The sequence below is a fragment of the Oryctolagus cuniculus genome, chromosome 3, assembly GCF_964237555.1.
Source record: "Oryctolagus cuniculus chromosome 3, mOryCun1.1, whole genome shotgun sequence".
In the NCBI taxonomy this organism is placed as follows: domain Eukaryota; kingdom Metazoa; phylum Chordata; class Mammalia; order Lagomorpha; family Leporidae; genus Oryctolagus; species Oryctolagus cuniculus.
The window spans coordinates 139,298,204-139,314,013 of NC_091434.1; the positions used below are offsets into that span (position 1 = coordinate 139,298,204).

General features: G+C 44.6%; 1 protein-coding gene across 29 annotated transcripts in view; it reads left to right on the forward strand.

Moving 5' to 3' along the window:
• SRPK2 (SRSF protein kinase 2) overlaps window positions 1-15,810 on the forward strand; it is a 289,404-nt gene that overhangs the window by 244,143 nt on the left and 29,451 nt on the right. For all 29 annotated transcript variants that reach the window (XM_051849704.2, XM_051849706.2, XM_051849713.2 and 26 more), the window contains 3 exons: window positions 12,417-12,582; window positions 14,032-14,057; window positions 15,204-15,450. In XM_051849704.2, the coding sequence (XP_051705664.1) occupies window positions 12,417-12,582; window positions 14,032-14,057; window positions 15,204-15,450 (439 nt within the window). The remainder of the gene's footprint in view (window positions 1-12,416; window positions 12,583-14,031; window positions 14,058-15,203; window positions 15,451-15,810) is intronic.

Consider the following 15,810-nt stretch of genomic DNA (forward strand, 5'->3'; position numbering starts at 1 on the left):
ATTTTATGTTCCACAGTGGGGAAACAGAATCTGGCCTTTCTTATTTAAAGTCTAAAGTTAAAATTCCGAGGCTTCAGTGGAACCTCAGTGTATGCTTGTTGGATGAACAGATGATTTCAGTGCTCCCTCACTGAAATGCGCATAGCCTGTCCTTTGTAGGACTTTGATTTTGTCCTGCTGGGCGCACTTTGTTCTATGTGCTGTGAATGGAACTTTGGTTTACTTTGCTTTTGTGTTTGTACTCATCTTTATTTGAGAGAGATTATGGAATCTGGATTATTTTTAAAGGTTCCTTAAAACTTTTAAGAAGCTACACATCCCAATGTTAATAATATTTATGTCTGCGTTTCCCTTCACTGCCTTTGATTTGTCCTGGGGGTGGAGTATTTGACTCCCGAGTAGTACTGAGAAGATCCTGTATTGATAGACCTACAGTTAGATCATTTCCCAGGACAAGGCAGGGTAGATCAGTCTTAATGTTCCTTAACTACTGGCCATTGGGTGTAGATGATCGTGACTCAGTCATTCTTTTAGTTCTGTCACCTGCCGTGCATCACCATCTGCAGAGGGTTCCATCCTTTTCCCACATTTCTGTGACCCACGTTTTTAAGGCCTCGCAGACTCCCAATGCTGTGAGAGCCATCACTGTGTTGAGCCCTGCCTCTTACTCTTGATGTTCCTGAGATGATGCCCTTGTTCCTCCAGTGGTACCTTTGCTTGGACTTCTCTGCGCTTCTAGTGCATTCAACCTGTCTATTCCAGTTCCCTCTTCCAGTTTAGGCTCCTTTTCATTGCCAGCTTCCTTCCCAAGCAAAACCTTGCTTTAATAATTCACAGTTCACATTTGGAAATTTTTAGTGGCTTCCCATTGTCTGTTTGCTAAAGCTTAACATTCCAGGCCTTGGGGCTGTCACTGTGACATAGTAGGTTCAGCCTCTGCCTGTGGCATTGACATCCCATATGGGCACCAGTTCTAGTCCCGACTGCTCTCCTTCCAATCCAGCTCCTTGCCAATGGCCTGGGAAAGCAGCGGCAGATAGCCCCAGTGGTTGGGCCCCTGCACCCATGTGGGAGACCCAGAATTAGCCCCTGACTCCTGGCTTTAGATCCACTGAGCTCCAACTGTTGCGGCCATTTGGGGAGTGACCCTCTGTAGCTCTGCCTCTCAAATAAGGCAATACATGGAGTGATTAACAGCTTGGGCTTAGAGTCAGATACACCCTTCTTATCCAAAGGTTCTTTGTCCAGATTACTTAACCTCCTTAAACCACAATGTCATCCGTGAAGTTAGAATAATAATGGTACCTTCTGCATTAGGTAGTTGTGAAGATGTAAACAGATAGTGCTGATAGCAGTTATCTACTGCCTACTCTGTGCCAGGCATAGTTCAAAGTTCTTTGCACAGTTTGCTTCCCTGAATCCTGACCGCCATGCTATGAAATAGGTATTACTGCTTTCCTGGTTCTATGGGAGAAGAAATAAAGCATAGAAAAGGTAAATAGCTTGCCCCAGTGAGGAAGTAACTTAGGAAGTAGAAGTGGTAGAGCATCGATTGCCACCCTGTTGTGTCAGAGTCTGGCCTTGGAGCTTAGGTGTTCACCCTCCTGCCAAGTAGCATGTAGTACATTGGGCGCTGTCCTGGGCCTGTGTCCCACAGAAGTCAAATCACTGTTCTTCCTGATAAGCTCTTCAAGGCCTTCTGCCCTCTGATGTCAGTCCCTGTTTCCCTGCACAAAGAGAAAGTTATGTCCTCAGTTACCCAGTTTCCCTCCTGGAGTTTATAAATATTTAGAGATGTTTCCAGCATTTATAAACACTTGCAGGTTTACCAGAACCTTTATTCCTACATTTTTACTGGATTCATTTTGCAGGTGGTTGGGAGCAAAAGTGCCTGATGATGATCATTGTGACCCTTAAATGTACCTACCTTTTCTCTTTCCACATATTTTTTAAGCTTTTAAAAGAGATTTATTTATTTATTTGAAAGGCAAAATTATGGAGGCAGGGAGAGGGGGAGAGAAAGAGAGAGAGCTTTCATCCTCTGGTTCACTCCCAAAATGGCCACAACAGTGAGGCTGGACCAGGCCAAAGCCAAGAGCCAGGTGTGGGGAGCAACCCGGACTGGACTGAGTTACTGGAATTAAGACTTATTCTATGCATCTGCTCTCCCACAATATGGCGCTGGGAGAGGAGAAAACAGCTTCTACGCAGCTGCCTCTTGCCAACTTGAGTGATGACCTCCAGGAGCTGATCCTGCTCCTGATTGGAGGAGAGCAGCGTACTCGGCGTGTGGGCAGCCGAGTTGGGATTGGCGGAAGAGGACTATAAAGGAGGAGAGAGACAACATGCACCAGGAACATCTATCTGAAGGAACACCTGTGCAGCCCCTGAGAGAGCCGGCCGGCGGTGTGCCGCTCCCCCGCGGAAGTGGGGAAAGTGGCTAGGGGGAACCGCCCTTCCACGGAGGTGGAAGGGACGGTAGCCAAACCCGGGGAGGGCCGAGCAGACGAAAGAACAACGCAGGGTCCTGTGTCGTTCCTCCACGAAGAGGGGGAGCGACACCAGGGACTCCATCAGGGTCTCCCATATTGGTGACAGGGGCCCAAACACTGGGGCCATCTTTCCCTGCCTGGAGCTAGATTGGAAGTGGATCTGCTGGGACTTGAAATGGTACTCATATGGGTTGCTGGTGTTGCAGGTGACACCTTAACCCACTGCACCACAATGCCAGCCCCTGTCTCCACATGTTTGATCATTTCTTTTGTCCTGGCTACAAAGATTCCATCCTTTCTCTCTCTCTCTCTCTCTCGTTAAAAAAATTTTTTTTGCTTTTTAACTATACTTTCTGTTCTAAAATTTCTTTCACTTATTTTTATTTATTTATTTTTTTGATAGGCAGAGTGGACAGTGAGAGACAGAGAGACAGTTCTTCCTTTTCCATTGGTTCACCCCCCCAATGGCCGCTGCGGCCTGCGCACTGCGCTGATCCGAAGGCAGGAGCCAGGTGCTTCTCCTGGTCTCCCATGCGGGCCATGGGCCATCCTCCACTGCACTCCCGGGCCACAGCAGAGACCTGGACTGGAAGAGGAGCGACCGGGACAGAATCCGGTGCCCCGACCGGGACAAGAACCCGGGGTGCCAGCGCTGCAGGCGGAGGATTAGCCAAGTGAACCACAGCACCAGCCTTTACTTATTTTTTTAAATAAGATTTATTTATTTATTTGAAAGTTAGAGTTACACAGAGAGGAGAGGCAGAGAGAGAGAGATAGAGAGACACATCTTCCATCTGCCAGTTCACTCCTGAAATGGCTGCAACGGCCAGAGCTGTGCCTATCCGAAGCCGGGAACTTCCAGGAGCTTCTTCTGGGTCTCCCATGTGGGTGCAGGGGCCCAAGGACTTGGGCCATCTTGTACTGCTTTCCCAGGCTATAGCAGAGAGCTGGATCAGAAGTGGAGCAGCTGGGTTTTGAACCGGCGCGGACCCCTTCACTCATATTTTTGAGGCTCACCAGATTCCCACTGCTGTGACAAAGACTTCACACCCACCCTCATTGAGAGTGACATTCTCCACCCCCAGCTGCACCCCCACCCCCAGAACACCTGCATTCGGTGTTTGGTCCTTTAACCAATTGCATTCCTCCTGGCTAGGCTAGATCCTCACAACCCTGCACTGTTGATATTTTGGACTTGATAATTCTTTGCTATAGAGGCCTGTCTTGTCTTGTGTGTTGTGGAGTGTTCAGCTTCTTGGCCTCTATCCCCTAGGTACTGGTTTTATTCACTGTCATCCTTGGTTGTCTAATGTATCCCTGGGGGCAAACTTCCTCCTTCTTGAGAATCACTGGAATAGGGCAGAGTGCAAAATGTACATGATTTGGTGACAGGTTTGGTTTCAGATCAGCTTTGGCACTGCCTGTCTTGTGACCCCATTTCTTTCTTTATTTTTAAATATTTTACTTATTTATTTGAGAGAGGGGGAGACAGAAAGATCTTCCATCTGCTGGTTCACTCCCCAAGTGGCCACAACAGCCAGAGCTAGGCCAATCTGAAGTCAGAAGCCAGGAGCTTCTTCCAGGTCTCCCACGTGGGTGCAGGGGCCATAGCACCTAGGCCATAAACAGCTGGATGGGAAGAGGAGCAATGGAGACACCAACTGGCCCCATATGGGATACCAGAGGCAGAGTCATAGTTTACTCATGTTACGATACTGGGCCCATGACCCCTTTTCTTCATGTGTACCCTTTTGTTAAGTGTCATTTGTAGGCTTGCTGTGGAGGTTGAAAAAGGGTAAATCATCCATCATAGTGAGTGGTGCTAAGCAGCCATTGTATCTGCTCCACTCCACTGTGAACACCTTGGAGCTCAGGATCCTGTATGGCAAGTGGACAAGCTGTTTATACCATTGCTGGATTGTGTATTGCATTGTATATTGGTGGATTAAATAAAGAAATGCGTGTGTCTTCCTTTTGCAAAACAGCCGGCCTCTGATTGAAATAGCTCATTAATTAATGTCACTGCTTGTATTTTCTGAGGGTGATGACAGTTGAATCAACTGCTTTTATGGAACTCCTTATACACCACCCCCAAGCCTTTGGTTAGTTGTTACCTGTCCTCATTTAGTTATGGTAACCCTGGACTGTGGCAGGAGAAGGGCCATCCAGGTGGTTTCTCATGTTGGGCATGGAAGCACTGTGTGCAGCCCACTCCCAGGTCACCCCTGTGGCTGTGTAAGCATGCAGTGTTGGGACTGTGTATTTGTGTTCCCTCCAACTCTGCCCCCCCCCCCTTAAGTCCACTCCATCCCCTTTCCCCTAATACTGAAAAAAAAGTGTGTGGGGGGTACTGTGTTGACTATTTGTGTTCCATTAAAAGATGTACCACAAGGTAAAGGGTTCCTTAAAATCCTTTGGTGCTCTTTAAAAGTGGCTTTGACTTTCTTGTATCATTGAAAGTGTAGCTGGCATTTTACTTTAAAAAAAAAAAAAAACCTTTACAGTTTAAATTTATTACCCTTTACAGAAACCTTGTAAGAAGGTGGCTGATTTTCATTACTTAAATGAAATTTGCTAAAGGACAAGGCTTAGATTTTGTGACTGCTGTGTAATGCTGGAAAATCTAGCAATTATAGGTGGTAGCTGTAACTCTTTGTGTTATCATGACTGTAGCTGACATTTGTCATGCTCTTCCAGGCCTCCCTGTTTGAGGCCTGATGTGGTACCATCTGTACCTCACCTCGGCCTTGGGGGCCAGGGCTGTGACTGAGTCTACCCTACAGAAGATAAACATCTTCCCCAGGCTGCCCCAGCAATGATGATGGACCCAGGATTTGAATCCAAGAGCTATAACACCAGATCCATGCTCTTAACTGTAGGGTAGTGAGCAGTGTCCTACCTGGGAAGATTTGTGAAGTGCACATGAAAGTGTAGCCATTGGGTTTATGACAATAGATAAGTTGTAATACATTCCTCAGGTATGAGGATACCTGAGGAAGTCATGGAAAAATGGAATTCATAAATAAGATTGTGTTGGTGCAAAAAAATTTTGAAATCCATACACAGTTTTCTCATGCATTTTTTACAAATTTATTTTATTTCTTTCAAAGACAAAGAGGTAGAGACTGAGAGGTCTTCTGTCTGCTGGTTCACTCCCCAGGTGGCTGCAATGGCCAGAGCTGAGCCAATCCAAAGCTATGAGCTGGGAACAACTTCTGGGTCTCCCACGTGGGTTCAGGGGCCCAAGGACTTGAGCCATCCTCTGCCGTTTTTCCAGGCACATTAGCAGGGAGCTGGATCAGAAGTGGAACAGCCAGGACTTGAACTGGTGCCCATTTGAGATGCTGATGCTGCAGGCTGGGGCTTTAGCCTGCTGCACCACAGCACCAGCCCCATAATACGCATTTTCTGAAGACCTGTTGTATTTAAGCTCTAATGGGGTCTTTAAAGCCCGGTGATTTGCCAACTCTAATATGTCAGGTGGCAGACCCAGGGCCACACCAGGAGCTGTGGTGCTGATACCCTGGCAGGTTGTCTCATCTGTTATCAATTGACTGATTTAGCTACACATAGTATTTATTTACCATTTTAATTGTTTTACCAGTCCTTGTTGTCAGTGAATTCATATGATCAAACCAGTATTATTCAGTTTTTTTTGTTTTTTTTTTTTTTTTAGATCAGAAGCTTTAATATGACATTGGTAAACATTGGGATATTATTGAGTTTGTTCAGTGTGGTGTAGCGCAAGTGATTCTGTGTTCACATGCAATTCTCAGAAGTACAAGGATGGTAAAGTGGCCCCCTTCAGGGACTTAAGCCTCTCCTCAGCTTGTTACTCTGCTGGGAAGGGCAGCTTCATCTCCTGACTGCATGTGGCAGTACAGCCACTGAGTCTGCTGATTAATTCTCACCATTTGGAGTTGGAAAGAACAAGGAGCCCAGGCTATTTCAGGACAATGCAGACAAGGACAGTATCCACTGCATTTCTTTGTCTGAGCTTGTCTCCAATTCTTGTCTCTTGTTTCAATAGAAACAAGCATTTCTCATACTTCTCCATTCAGCTTAACTGCATGGCTTTCAGAAGCAGTTTGTAGGATTTGCCTCAAGTCTGTTCGTTGAGGAATAGAAATCCAGTGGGAGCCTCAGCTTTTTCAGTAGGAAATTTTCTAGGCTTGAGGAGAGCCCCTGTGGTGTTTTCCTCCACGCCCACTAGTAATTAATATCTAAATTAAGAACTCCTGCTCTAGGCCAGCTCTCTTTTCCCGTGCCAGCCCATCTGGCTGCCTGTTGGGGTTCCCTGTGGGACTTCATTAGTTTCTGATAGCAACAAAATAAGAAGCGGGCCTAGAGTCTCTTCCTTGAATGTCATCCTTTGTTCAGGTGTGGGAGGAATAAAGTCCTGTGCTGTCACCAGGATCAGAACATAATTTGGAAAGCTGTTCTTGTTTGATTCCTCCACAGTTTAGTGTTTGGGAGGAAGCTTCTCTGACCGGGCAGTGAGAGGGCCAGGGGCCAGTGTTCTCACTAAATCTCTGGTATTCTTGACTTACTCCTCCTCATCTGCAAGATGGTACCATTGCTGATTCAAGCAAATCATGATGGAGAGGGCAGGTTTACATTGCCAAGGACATTAACAGTAGGCTGACACTACCATTGGTGTACAGAAAGAAACCTTACAGGACAGCTTGACCAAGCCACGTATTTCACCAGGTGTATTTGAGATTCAGGCAAGGAAGGGACTTTGAGCCCAGCCCCAGATTCTGGCTTCACCTCTGCATTGCTGCTGAACTCTTGAGTCTGACATCACCTGGAGGAATCCAGCCTGTGCTCCTGAAGTGTGTGACCTGGCTCCTCTGCGTGGGTGATTGACAGCCACTGGCCTGTCTGTGGTTAGAGTGATCTCAGCTTTGCTGGCAACCAAAGGCCCTCTGCTGCCTCCTGCTGCTGACGCCAGCCTGGAGAGAGAAACATGCCAGGATATTGTGACAAGTGAAGACAATAGAGGAAAAAATAGAAAAGGTCCTTCCAACACTGTTAGATTTTAAAGAGATCTTTCTACCAAAGCTTGATTTCTTGTCTTTTCCATCCTTACAGTTATTCTGCATCAGTGGTTGTAAGATTGCCCATCAATGTTTGTTGATTTGGGGATACTTTATTAGTTTAAATTTCACTTTTAAAAAGTAGTCCTTGGCCAGCACCGCAGCTCACTTGGCTAATCCTCTGCCTGCGGTGCCAGCACCCCGTGTTGTAGTCCCTGTTGGGGCACCAGATTCTGTCCCGGTTGCTCCTCTTCCAGGGCAGCTCTCTGCTGTGGCCCGGGAGTGCAGTGGAGGATGGCCCAAGTCCTTGGGCCCTGCACCTGCGTGGGAGACCAGGAGGAAGCTCCTGGCTTCGGATCAGCACAGCACGCTGGCTGTAGCAGCCATTTGGGGGGTGAACCAATGGAAGGAAGACCTTTCTGTCTGTCTGTCTCTCTCACTGTCTAACTCTGCCTGTCAAAAAAAAAAAAAAAAGTAGTCCAAGATGGGGGCCTGCACTGTGGCTGATCACTTGGTTAATCCTACACCTGCGGCGCCGGCATCCCATATGGATGCCGGGTTATAGTCCTAGTCGCTCCTCTTCCAGTCCAGCTCTCTGCTGGGAAGGCAGTGGAGGATGGCCCAAGTGCTTGGGCCCCTGCATCCACGTGGGAAACCAGGAGGAATCACCTGGCTCCTGGCTTCAGATCGGCGCAGCGCCGGCTGTAGCAGCCATTTGAGGAGTGAACCAATGGAAGAAAGACCTTTCTTTCTGTCTCTCTCTCTCACTTCGGATCAGTGCGGTGCGCCGGCCGCAGCGCGCCAGCCGTGGCGGCCATTGGAGGGTGAACCAACGGCAAAAGGAAGACCTTTCTCTCTGTCTGTCTCTCTCTCACTATCCACTCTGCCTGTCCAAAAAAAAAAAGTTATGAAATCCAAGTTTTATTGCTAGGATGTACCGTAGAAATCATCAAGTACTACCCTATAACGTGGAAATTGAGACACGTGACTCCCAGAGAAGTTTAATAAGTGACTTGAGAAATTATTAGCTAGTCAATACCAATCTGAATGTTCTTACTTCAATTCTGTCTTTTGTTCTGTGCTTCTGTTGTGCTGGGCCTTGTTTTTGTGAGTTTCCATAGCTTATTTATCACTCTTAGCTATAGTTGTGTCTCGTAGGTTTTGCACTCTTTTGTAGCTATGGAAATGGAAGCACAGAGCACTCAAGCTTACACAGGGGTACCATGGTGAATCAGATGCATGATGGAGCACTCTGAGCCTCAGGGCCTTATTTCCACACTGGCCTGTACTGTGTGTCTTTAATGGTTTGCATTATCCTAATGAAAATACTTGGTATTTGTCCTAGTGGTAAAAGACTTTTCCTGTGTTCATCGTCAGACATTGTAGTTGGTGATTCTTAAGGAAAATTATTAGCCTAGTTGCATACAATAATCAATTTTTTTTAAAACTCTGGAACCTTAAGTTCTGAGAAGACTTTGCTTGTGTAGAGTGCATTATCATCATGAAGAGCTCCTATGAACACATTTGCACACCAACTCACGGTAACTCTTAGCCGTGTAGCCTCCCACATAGGAGACAGCCTTGAAATGGTAAAAGCAGCCAAGATGGAGGATAAAGGACAACTTGTGTATGAGAACGTGATCAACAAATATTTTTGGAAAGAAAGATACTGACAGTTTTTCTTTGCATTAATATTTGATAAGTGAAATGTCAGTTGGAATAATTTTGTTTAAAATTTCTCAAAATTCTTGTTTTGACCTCTGTAGCTTGGATATCATCCATTTGCCTATCCATTAATTATGCTTCTCAGAATCTCTTGTTCAAATGTTAAAATTGCACAGGAAGGTACAGGAAGTAGGAGTGTGTAGAGCATATGGGCCCATTGAACTGTGTTATCTTCAGGATGTAACTATATTCCTTATGGAAATACATGAAGATACCCTTTTTAAAAAAGATTTATTGGGGCCGGCGCTGTGATGTAGCGGGTTAAAGCCCTGGCCTGAAGCGCTGGAATCCCATATGTGTGCTGGTTCTAGTCCTGGCTGCTTTTCTTCCAATCCAGCTCTCTGCTGTGACCTGGGAAAGCAGTAGAAGATAGCCCAAGTCGTTGGACCCCTGCACCCACATGGGAGACGCGGCTCCTGGCTTCGGGTTGGTGCAGCTCTGGCCGTTGTGGCCAATTTGAGAGTAAACCAGCAGATGGAAGAGCTCTCTCTCTCTGTCTCTCTTCTCTCTCTAGCTCTGACTTTCAAATAAATAAATCTTTAAAAAAGAAAAGATTTATCTATAATTTGAAAGGCGAAAATGGAGAGAGAGATACCTTTCTTTTGTTCTTTTGAAATTTGAAATATAATTTAAGCATATTCTAATATGGTATTCTCTAAAACCATATATATTCCCTAGATTAAAAACCAAAAGTCTTTCCTAGCCTAGTTTTATTCCTTTTATTGATTTTTGCTAAGAACTTAGCAGTATCTCATTAAATCATGTTTGCTTATGCCCATGGTTCATCTAGGGTAGTTTTTGACCACCCCCTGTCAGGAATGAGTAAGCTCTAAGAGGACACAGGTTTGCAATACCATGAAGACAGGAAACTGTTTATTGTTACGTATTCACCACCACCAGCGGTTTGTCTCATTCAGTGGATTCATGCAAAAAATTCTTCCTAAGGAAAAGCTGTTTTCAATGATTTGAAGGGTTTTGGTCCTGTTTCAGTGACAAGTCTTCCTGTTTTCCTTTTCCTTCCAAAATCTGCATTGCCTCTCTCACTTTGTAGTATTGTTGTATTATCCCTGGTATTTGTTTCGCCAGCTACTCAAGGTAGACAGAAGCACTAGGTTTTTGTTGGAAGATTTCTAGTGTTGGGTAAATGTTATGTGTCTTCTGAATTTTTTTCATACTTCTTGTTTCTTTTGAACAAGATGCCTAAATGAATTAATGTTTGAGTATTGATGTTAAACATCTAAAATTTTAAGTGTGCAGGAACATGATATTTTTTATTTTAATGTATTTATTTTAAAAGCAGAGTTGGAGAGAGAAGGAATCAGAGAGAAAGATCCTGCATCCACTGGTTCAGTCCCCAAATGACTGCCACAGTTGGGACTGGGCCAGAACAAAGCCAGGCACTTATTCCTGGTTACCCATCTGGGTCCCAGGGCCCAAACATTTAGATCATCCTCCACTGCTTTTTCCAGGCATTAACAGGAAAGTGGCTTGGAAGAGGAGCAGCGAGGTCCCAAGCCTGTGCCCACCTGCTCTGCCACAATTCTGGCCCAGTGATCTGCATTTTAAAAAAAGTTTTTGTTTTTGGAAATAATTGAAAAACTCATTCTACAATGGAAATAATTCCAGAAAAAAACATTGGTTTTCTGTTCAGGTCACTGGCTGTCCAGTGTTTTTTTGTTTGTTTGTTTTTGTGTTTTTCTTTTAATGTGATAAGCCTGTGAGAATTTTGGTTCAGCAAGTTTCTTTTATTATACCAGGGTGTCTCTCCTCTCCTCTCCTCTCCTCTCCTCTCCTCTCCTCTCCTCTCCTCTCCTCTCCTCTCCTCTCCTCTCCTCTCCTCTCCTCTCCTCTCCTCTCCTCTCCTCTCCTCTCCCCTCCCCTCCCCTCCCCTCCCTTCCCCTCCCCTCCCCTCCCCTCCCCTCTTTTTTAAGAAAAATCTATTTGCAAAGGAGAGAGAGAGAAAAATCTTCATTTGCTGATTCATTCCCCAGATGGTCCCAAACAGCTGAGGCTGGGCCAGGCCAAAGCTCTGTCCAGGTCTCCCATGTGGGTGGCAGGGGGTGCTGCTTTCTCAGGCACATTAGCGGAGAGCTGGATTGGAAACAATAGCTGGGACTTGAACCAGCACTCTTTATTGGTTGTAGGCACCAGCTTAGCTTGCTGTGCCACAACACTGCATCAGGCTGTTTTCTTTCTATCTGAATTAAATATTTATTTTCCTTTAGTATTAAAAATATATGCACTTCATTAATAACCAGGAACATGAACATTAAAACAACAGTGAAATACTGCAGGCGAGGAAGCTAAGCCAGCTTCATTTTAGCCTGCTTCACACAGACTCAAATGGTTAAAAATAAAACAGTGGTTGGTCACGATGAAGACATGAAGACATAGACTCCTCATACATTGGTGGGAACATTGGATGCTGCAGCCACTCTGAAAAACAGTTTGACGGGTCACCTGTCAGATGCGAGTGTTACCATGTGACTCCGCCCAGGAGAAATAACAATTTGTACAAGAATGTGCATAGCAGTATTACTTGTTATAACTAAGAAGGGGTTACAACCCAGATGTCTATCAAGTGATTGAACAAAAACAATGTGTATCCATCCAGTAGATTATTACTTGTTAATAAAAAGGTATGAAATGTTAATACATGCTACACAAGAGTGCACCTTGCAACCATCATGCCAGGTACAGAATATCACTTTCTGTGATTACACTTTTGTAAAAGGTACAGGATTGGAAGAGTACAGGGAGTGACTACTAATGGGTATGGCGTTGTTTTAGTTGGTGATGAAACTTATAAATTATAGTAGTGGTGGATGCAAATTTAAAAGCCATTTAATATATACTTATGAAGATAAACTCTGATATGTGATTGTTTTTCAGTAGAACTTGCACTGAAGATGTTCATGTATGGTTACATTTATTGCCAGGAGCATATGTTGCTTCTGGAAATTATACACGTTGGTTGGTTGTGGGAAGGAGAGCTGGACTCCTTTGGGTGATGGGGTGGGAGGGGGACTTTTACCAGATACTTTTTTGCGACTGCTGAATTTTGTGCTTTGTGATTATTGTAGCTGTTTTTCAAGTAAGTAAATGTTAAATAATGAAGGTATTAATAGCTCATCTCCTTTCTTGCTGTTACAATGACCAGGTCCTTCAAGGGTTAGATTATCTGCACAGTAAATGCAAGATCATTCACACTGACATAAAGCCGGAAAACATCCTGATGTGTGTGGATGACGCCTATGTGAGAAGAATGGCCGCCGAGGCCACTGAATGGCAGAAAGCAGGTGCTCCCCCTCCTTCAGGGTCTGCAGGTGAGAGAATTGAGTCAGCTTCATTTCCATCTATTTGGGGGCGTCGTGAGCTTGCAGAATCTCATGAAGGCCATTGAGTTAAACCTATATACATCTGGGACCCTTTTTTTGAGAAGAAATTAAATTATATTTAATCAAATCAATTAAATTATATTTTAATATTGTACTTACTTAACCTTTGTCCTCCTTTAAATGCTTAACTGCTGCTTTCTGTACATTTGAACATTTTCTTGAGTTGCCTAGTTATTTCGAGAGTTAGATATAATAACAGGTTTGTAGCTGACCTGTAGTCAGCAGAATTTTTTTCCTAGCTTTGGTTTTGTCAAATGCCTCCAGCTCACCAGTTCACATAGCTATATCAAATTGAAATTAACTGGTACATTTGGAATTAGTTACGAAAGACATGAAAGTGGGGGAGACCTAGTGGCTTGAGTATTGGCATATGGAGGATTTTATTTCTGGCTTTCACAGAATTCAGTGGTGGCAGTGAAGTGCCAGCTGTGCCTTCACACTCTTCACACACATTGTCTGTGCCCCTTGAGTTGCTAGGCAAGCATACAGGCTCGGGTGGAGTGACTGAGGTCTTTGGGAGGTGTGCTGTCTCTGGTCTCATTTCCTACTGATTAGGATGTGGTTTAGAATATGCAACCAACCTGTCAGGCTCTTGACATTGGGAGGAATCTAATCATGGGATTTCCAGAATGCTACATACTTGTGGCAGTGTTTATTTAATTCATTTGTGGAAAGCTTACAAATAGATTGCAAACAAATTTGGTTCAGTGACAATGTGCTCTTTGTGAACTCTTCTCCATTTTCTTAAGTCACCTTTTTGTGTTTTAGGGTTGATTGTTTTTACAGTTTTATATAGATAAGAGAAATGGTTCAGGATCAATGGTATTGCTGTGCCTTTTAAGAGCCAGTTATTGGCCGGCGCCGCAGCTCACTAGGCTAATCCTCCACCTGCGGCGCTGGCACCCCTGGTTCTAGCCCCGGTTGGGACTCTGGATTTTGTCCCAGTTGCTCCTCTTCCAGTCCAGCTCTCTGCTGTGGCCTAGGAAGGCAGTGGAGGATGGCCCAAGTGTTTGAGCCCTGCACCCACATGGGAGACCTGGCTCCTGGCTTCACATCGGTGCGGTGTGCCGGCCGTAGCAGCCATTTGGGGGGTGAACCAACAGAACGAAGACCTTTCTGTCTGTCTCTCTCTCTCTCACTGTATAACTGCCTGTCAAAAAAAAAAAAAAAAAAAAAAAAAAGCCAGTTATTTCAGAGTTATTTCAGATGCCTAAACTTTTTGAATCCCTATAATTAAGAAGCTCTGAATTTGAACAATTTTTGAAGTTAGATAGCCTTTAAGAGATAGTAATTATTTTATTTTGCAATTTGAATTACCTATGTAAAGATATGTATTTATTTTCTTCTAAACATCTATTTTATTTTATTTTGTTTTAGTGAGTACGGCTCCACAGCAAAAACCTGTAAGTACTTAACAAATACATCTGTGTTCATTTTGTCATCAGGGACTGCTTACTATAGCGTTTCCCAAAGTATGACAGATGTTCTGATACATACTGAAGAGTAGACATGTTTATGAATGCTGTGTGAGTTGCTGTTGGGTTAAGATGAAATGCTTTCTTCAGGGCTGCAGTAATTAAAGGCCTACCTTCCTTATTCCTTTCTGGAGTGCCGTTGGCCACATCTGGTGAAATGTGAGGTTTGAAGTGTGATTGTTTCCAGGTCATTTACATTATTTCTGGTTGGCTTCCACGTTACTGCTGAAGTTCTTGTTCAGAACAAGTTCTGAAGTTCTTGTTCCAGTTTGTTTTCTAGCCAGTTATTAATTATGAGAGTGTTACCTATTTTGTGGCTCTATCAAAACACTATATCCAGTACATCAGCCCTCACTTTGAGGTGGGAGTTCAGTTCAAGTTGTGGGGGTGGGAGGCTGTGGTAATTGGGCTTCCTCATCTGTGAGGAGCCCAACGCGTTCCCTTAATTCTAGAGCAGCTTGAGATTGCTGGTTCTGTGGAAGACTCCAGACTGTCACTGCCAGTGCTTGCAAGTCACATGGCCATGGCCGTGGTATTCCCGCAGTGCACTTTGTATGCTCATTTCTTTGAATTCGTCCTGTCTTGGCTGTTGATAACACTGAGAATGTGAGAGCCAGACACCCAAGAATATTTTTGACCAACAGTGACATACACCTCTTTTGGCAGGTGTTTTGTTTTGTTTTTGTTTATTTGTGGCAGTAAGATGAGATGGTGTTACTTTGTACACAGGCAGCAGCAAATAAAACTTGCAAGAGGAGCTTCTTGTTCAAAGCCAAGAGTGTTGCAGGATTTTCAGTTCTTTCAGAGTTAAGTGGTGCAGTCTTTTGGGTTTGAACTCTCACCTTCTAGAGCAGGGCCTGATGGTAGACCCCACATGTGGTTTCTGCCTGCACTGAGTTCTTTTTTTACCACAACCCCAACCGCAAGGTGGACTTATGTCTGAGCTTGTGCCTGTCAGTGGGTAGGACACAGAAAAGCAGTTTGCTGGCATCTGCTATGCTGCCAGCACTTGTACTATTGGGTGGTACTTGAAAAAGATGGAAACTGACCTGTGGTGTTTTCTTAACATTGTAGATAGGAAAAATATCTAAAAACAAAAAGAAAAAGCTGAAAAAGAAGCAGAAGAGGCAGGCAGAATTATTGGAAAAACGCCTGCAGGAGATAGAAGAACTGGAGCGTGAAGCTGAAAGGAAAATAATAGAAGAAAACATCACCTCAGCTGTACCGTCCAACGAGCAAGATGGTGAATACCGCCCAGAAGGGAAACTAAAAGCGGCAGGGCTGGAGGAGACCGCCGAGGAGGAGACCGCAAAGGACAGCGGTCAGTGGGGCCTGGGGGCTGCTCGGTGCTGGGGGCCTGCACCTACTTCACACTGCCTCTTCAGATAGTGAGACCGTTCCCTGCACCTCCGTATTGGCAGTATCAGAGATAGGCCGGGCCCTCACTTGCAAAATATGGGCCAGGAATACGGTAACTTCTCAACATAGGGTTTAAAGTACAGAAAATGTCTGAGAAGCACAGAGTCTGTCTTACTAGTGACAGTCCTTCCTTTGGTTTGTAAGTAACCTTTGGCTAATTGTTGGGCACCACAAAAACCCTTTCTGAAGGCTGCAGAGAAGGTAGAAATTGAAGTACAACATTTTTTAATGAAGATTTTCCCTAAAAGCTAACTTATCCTGA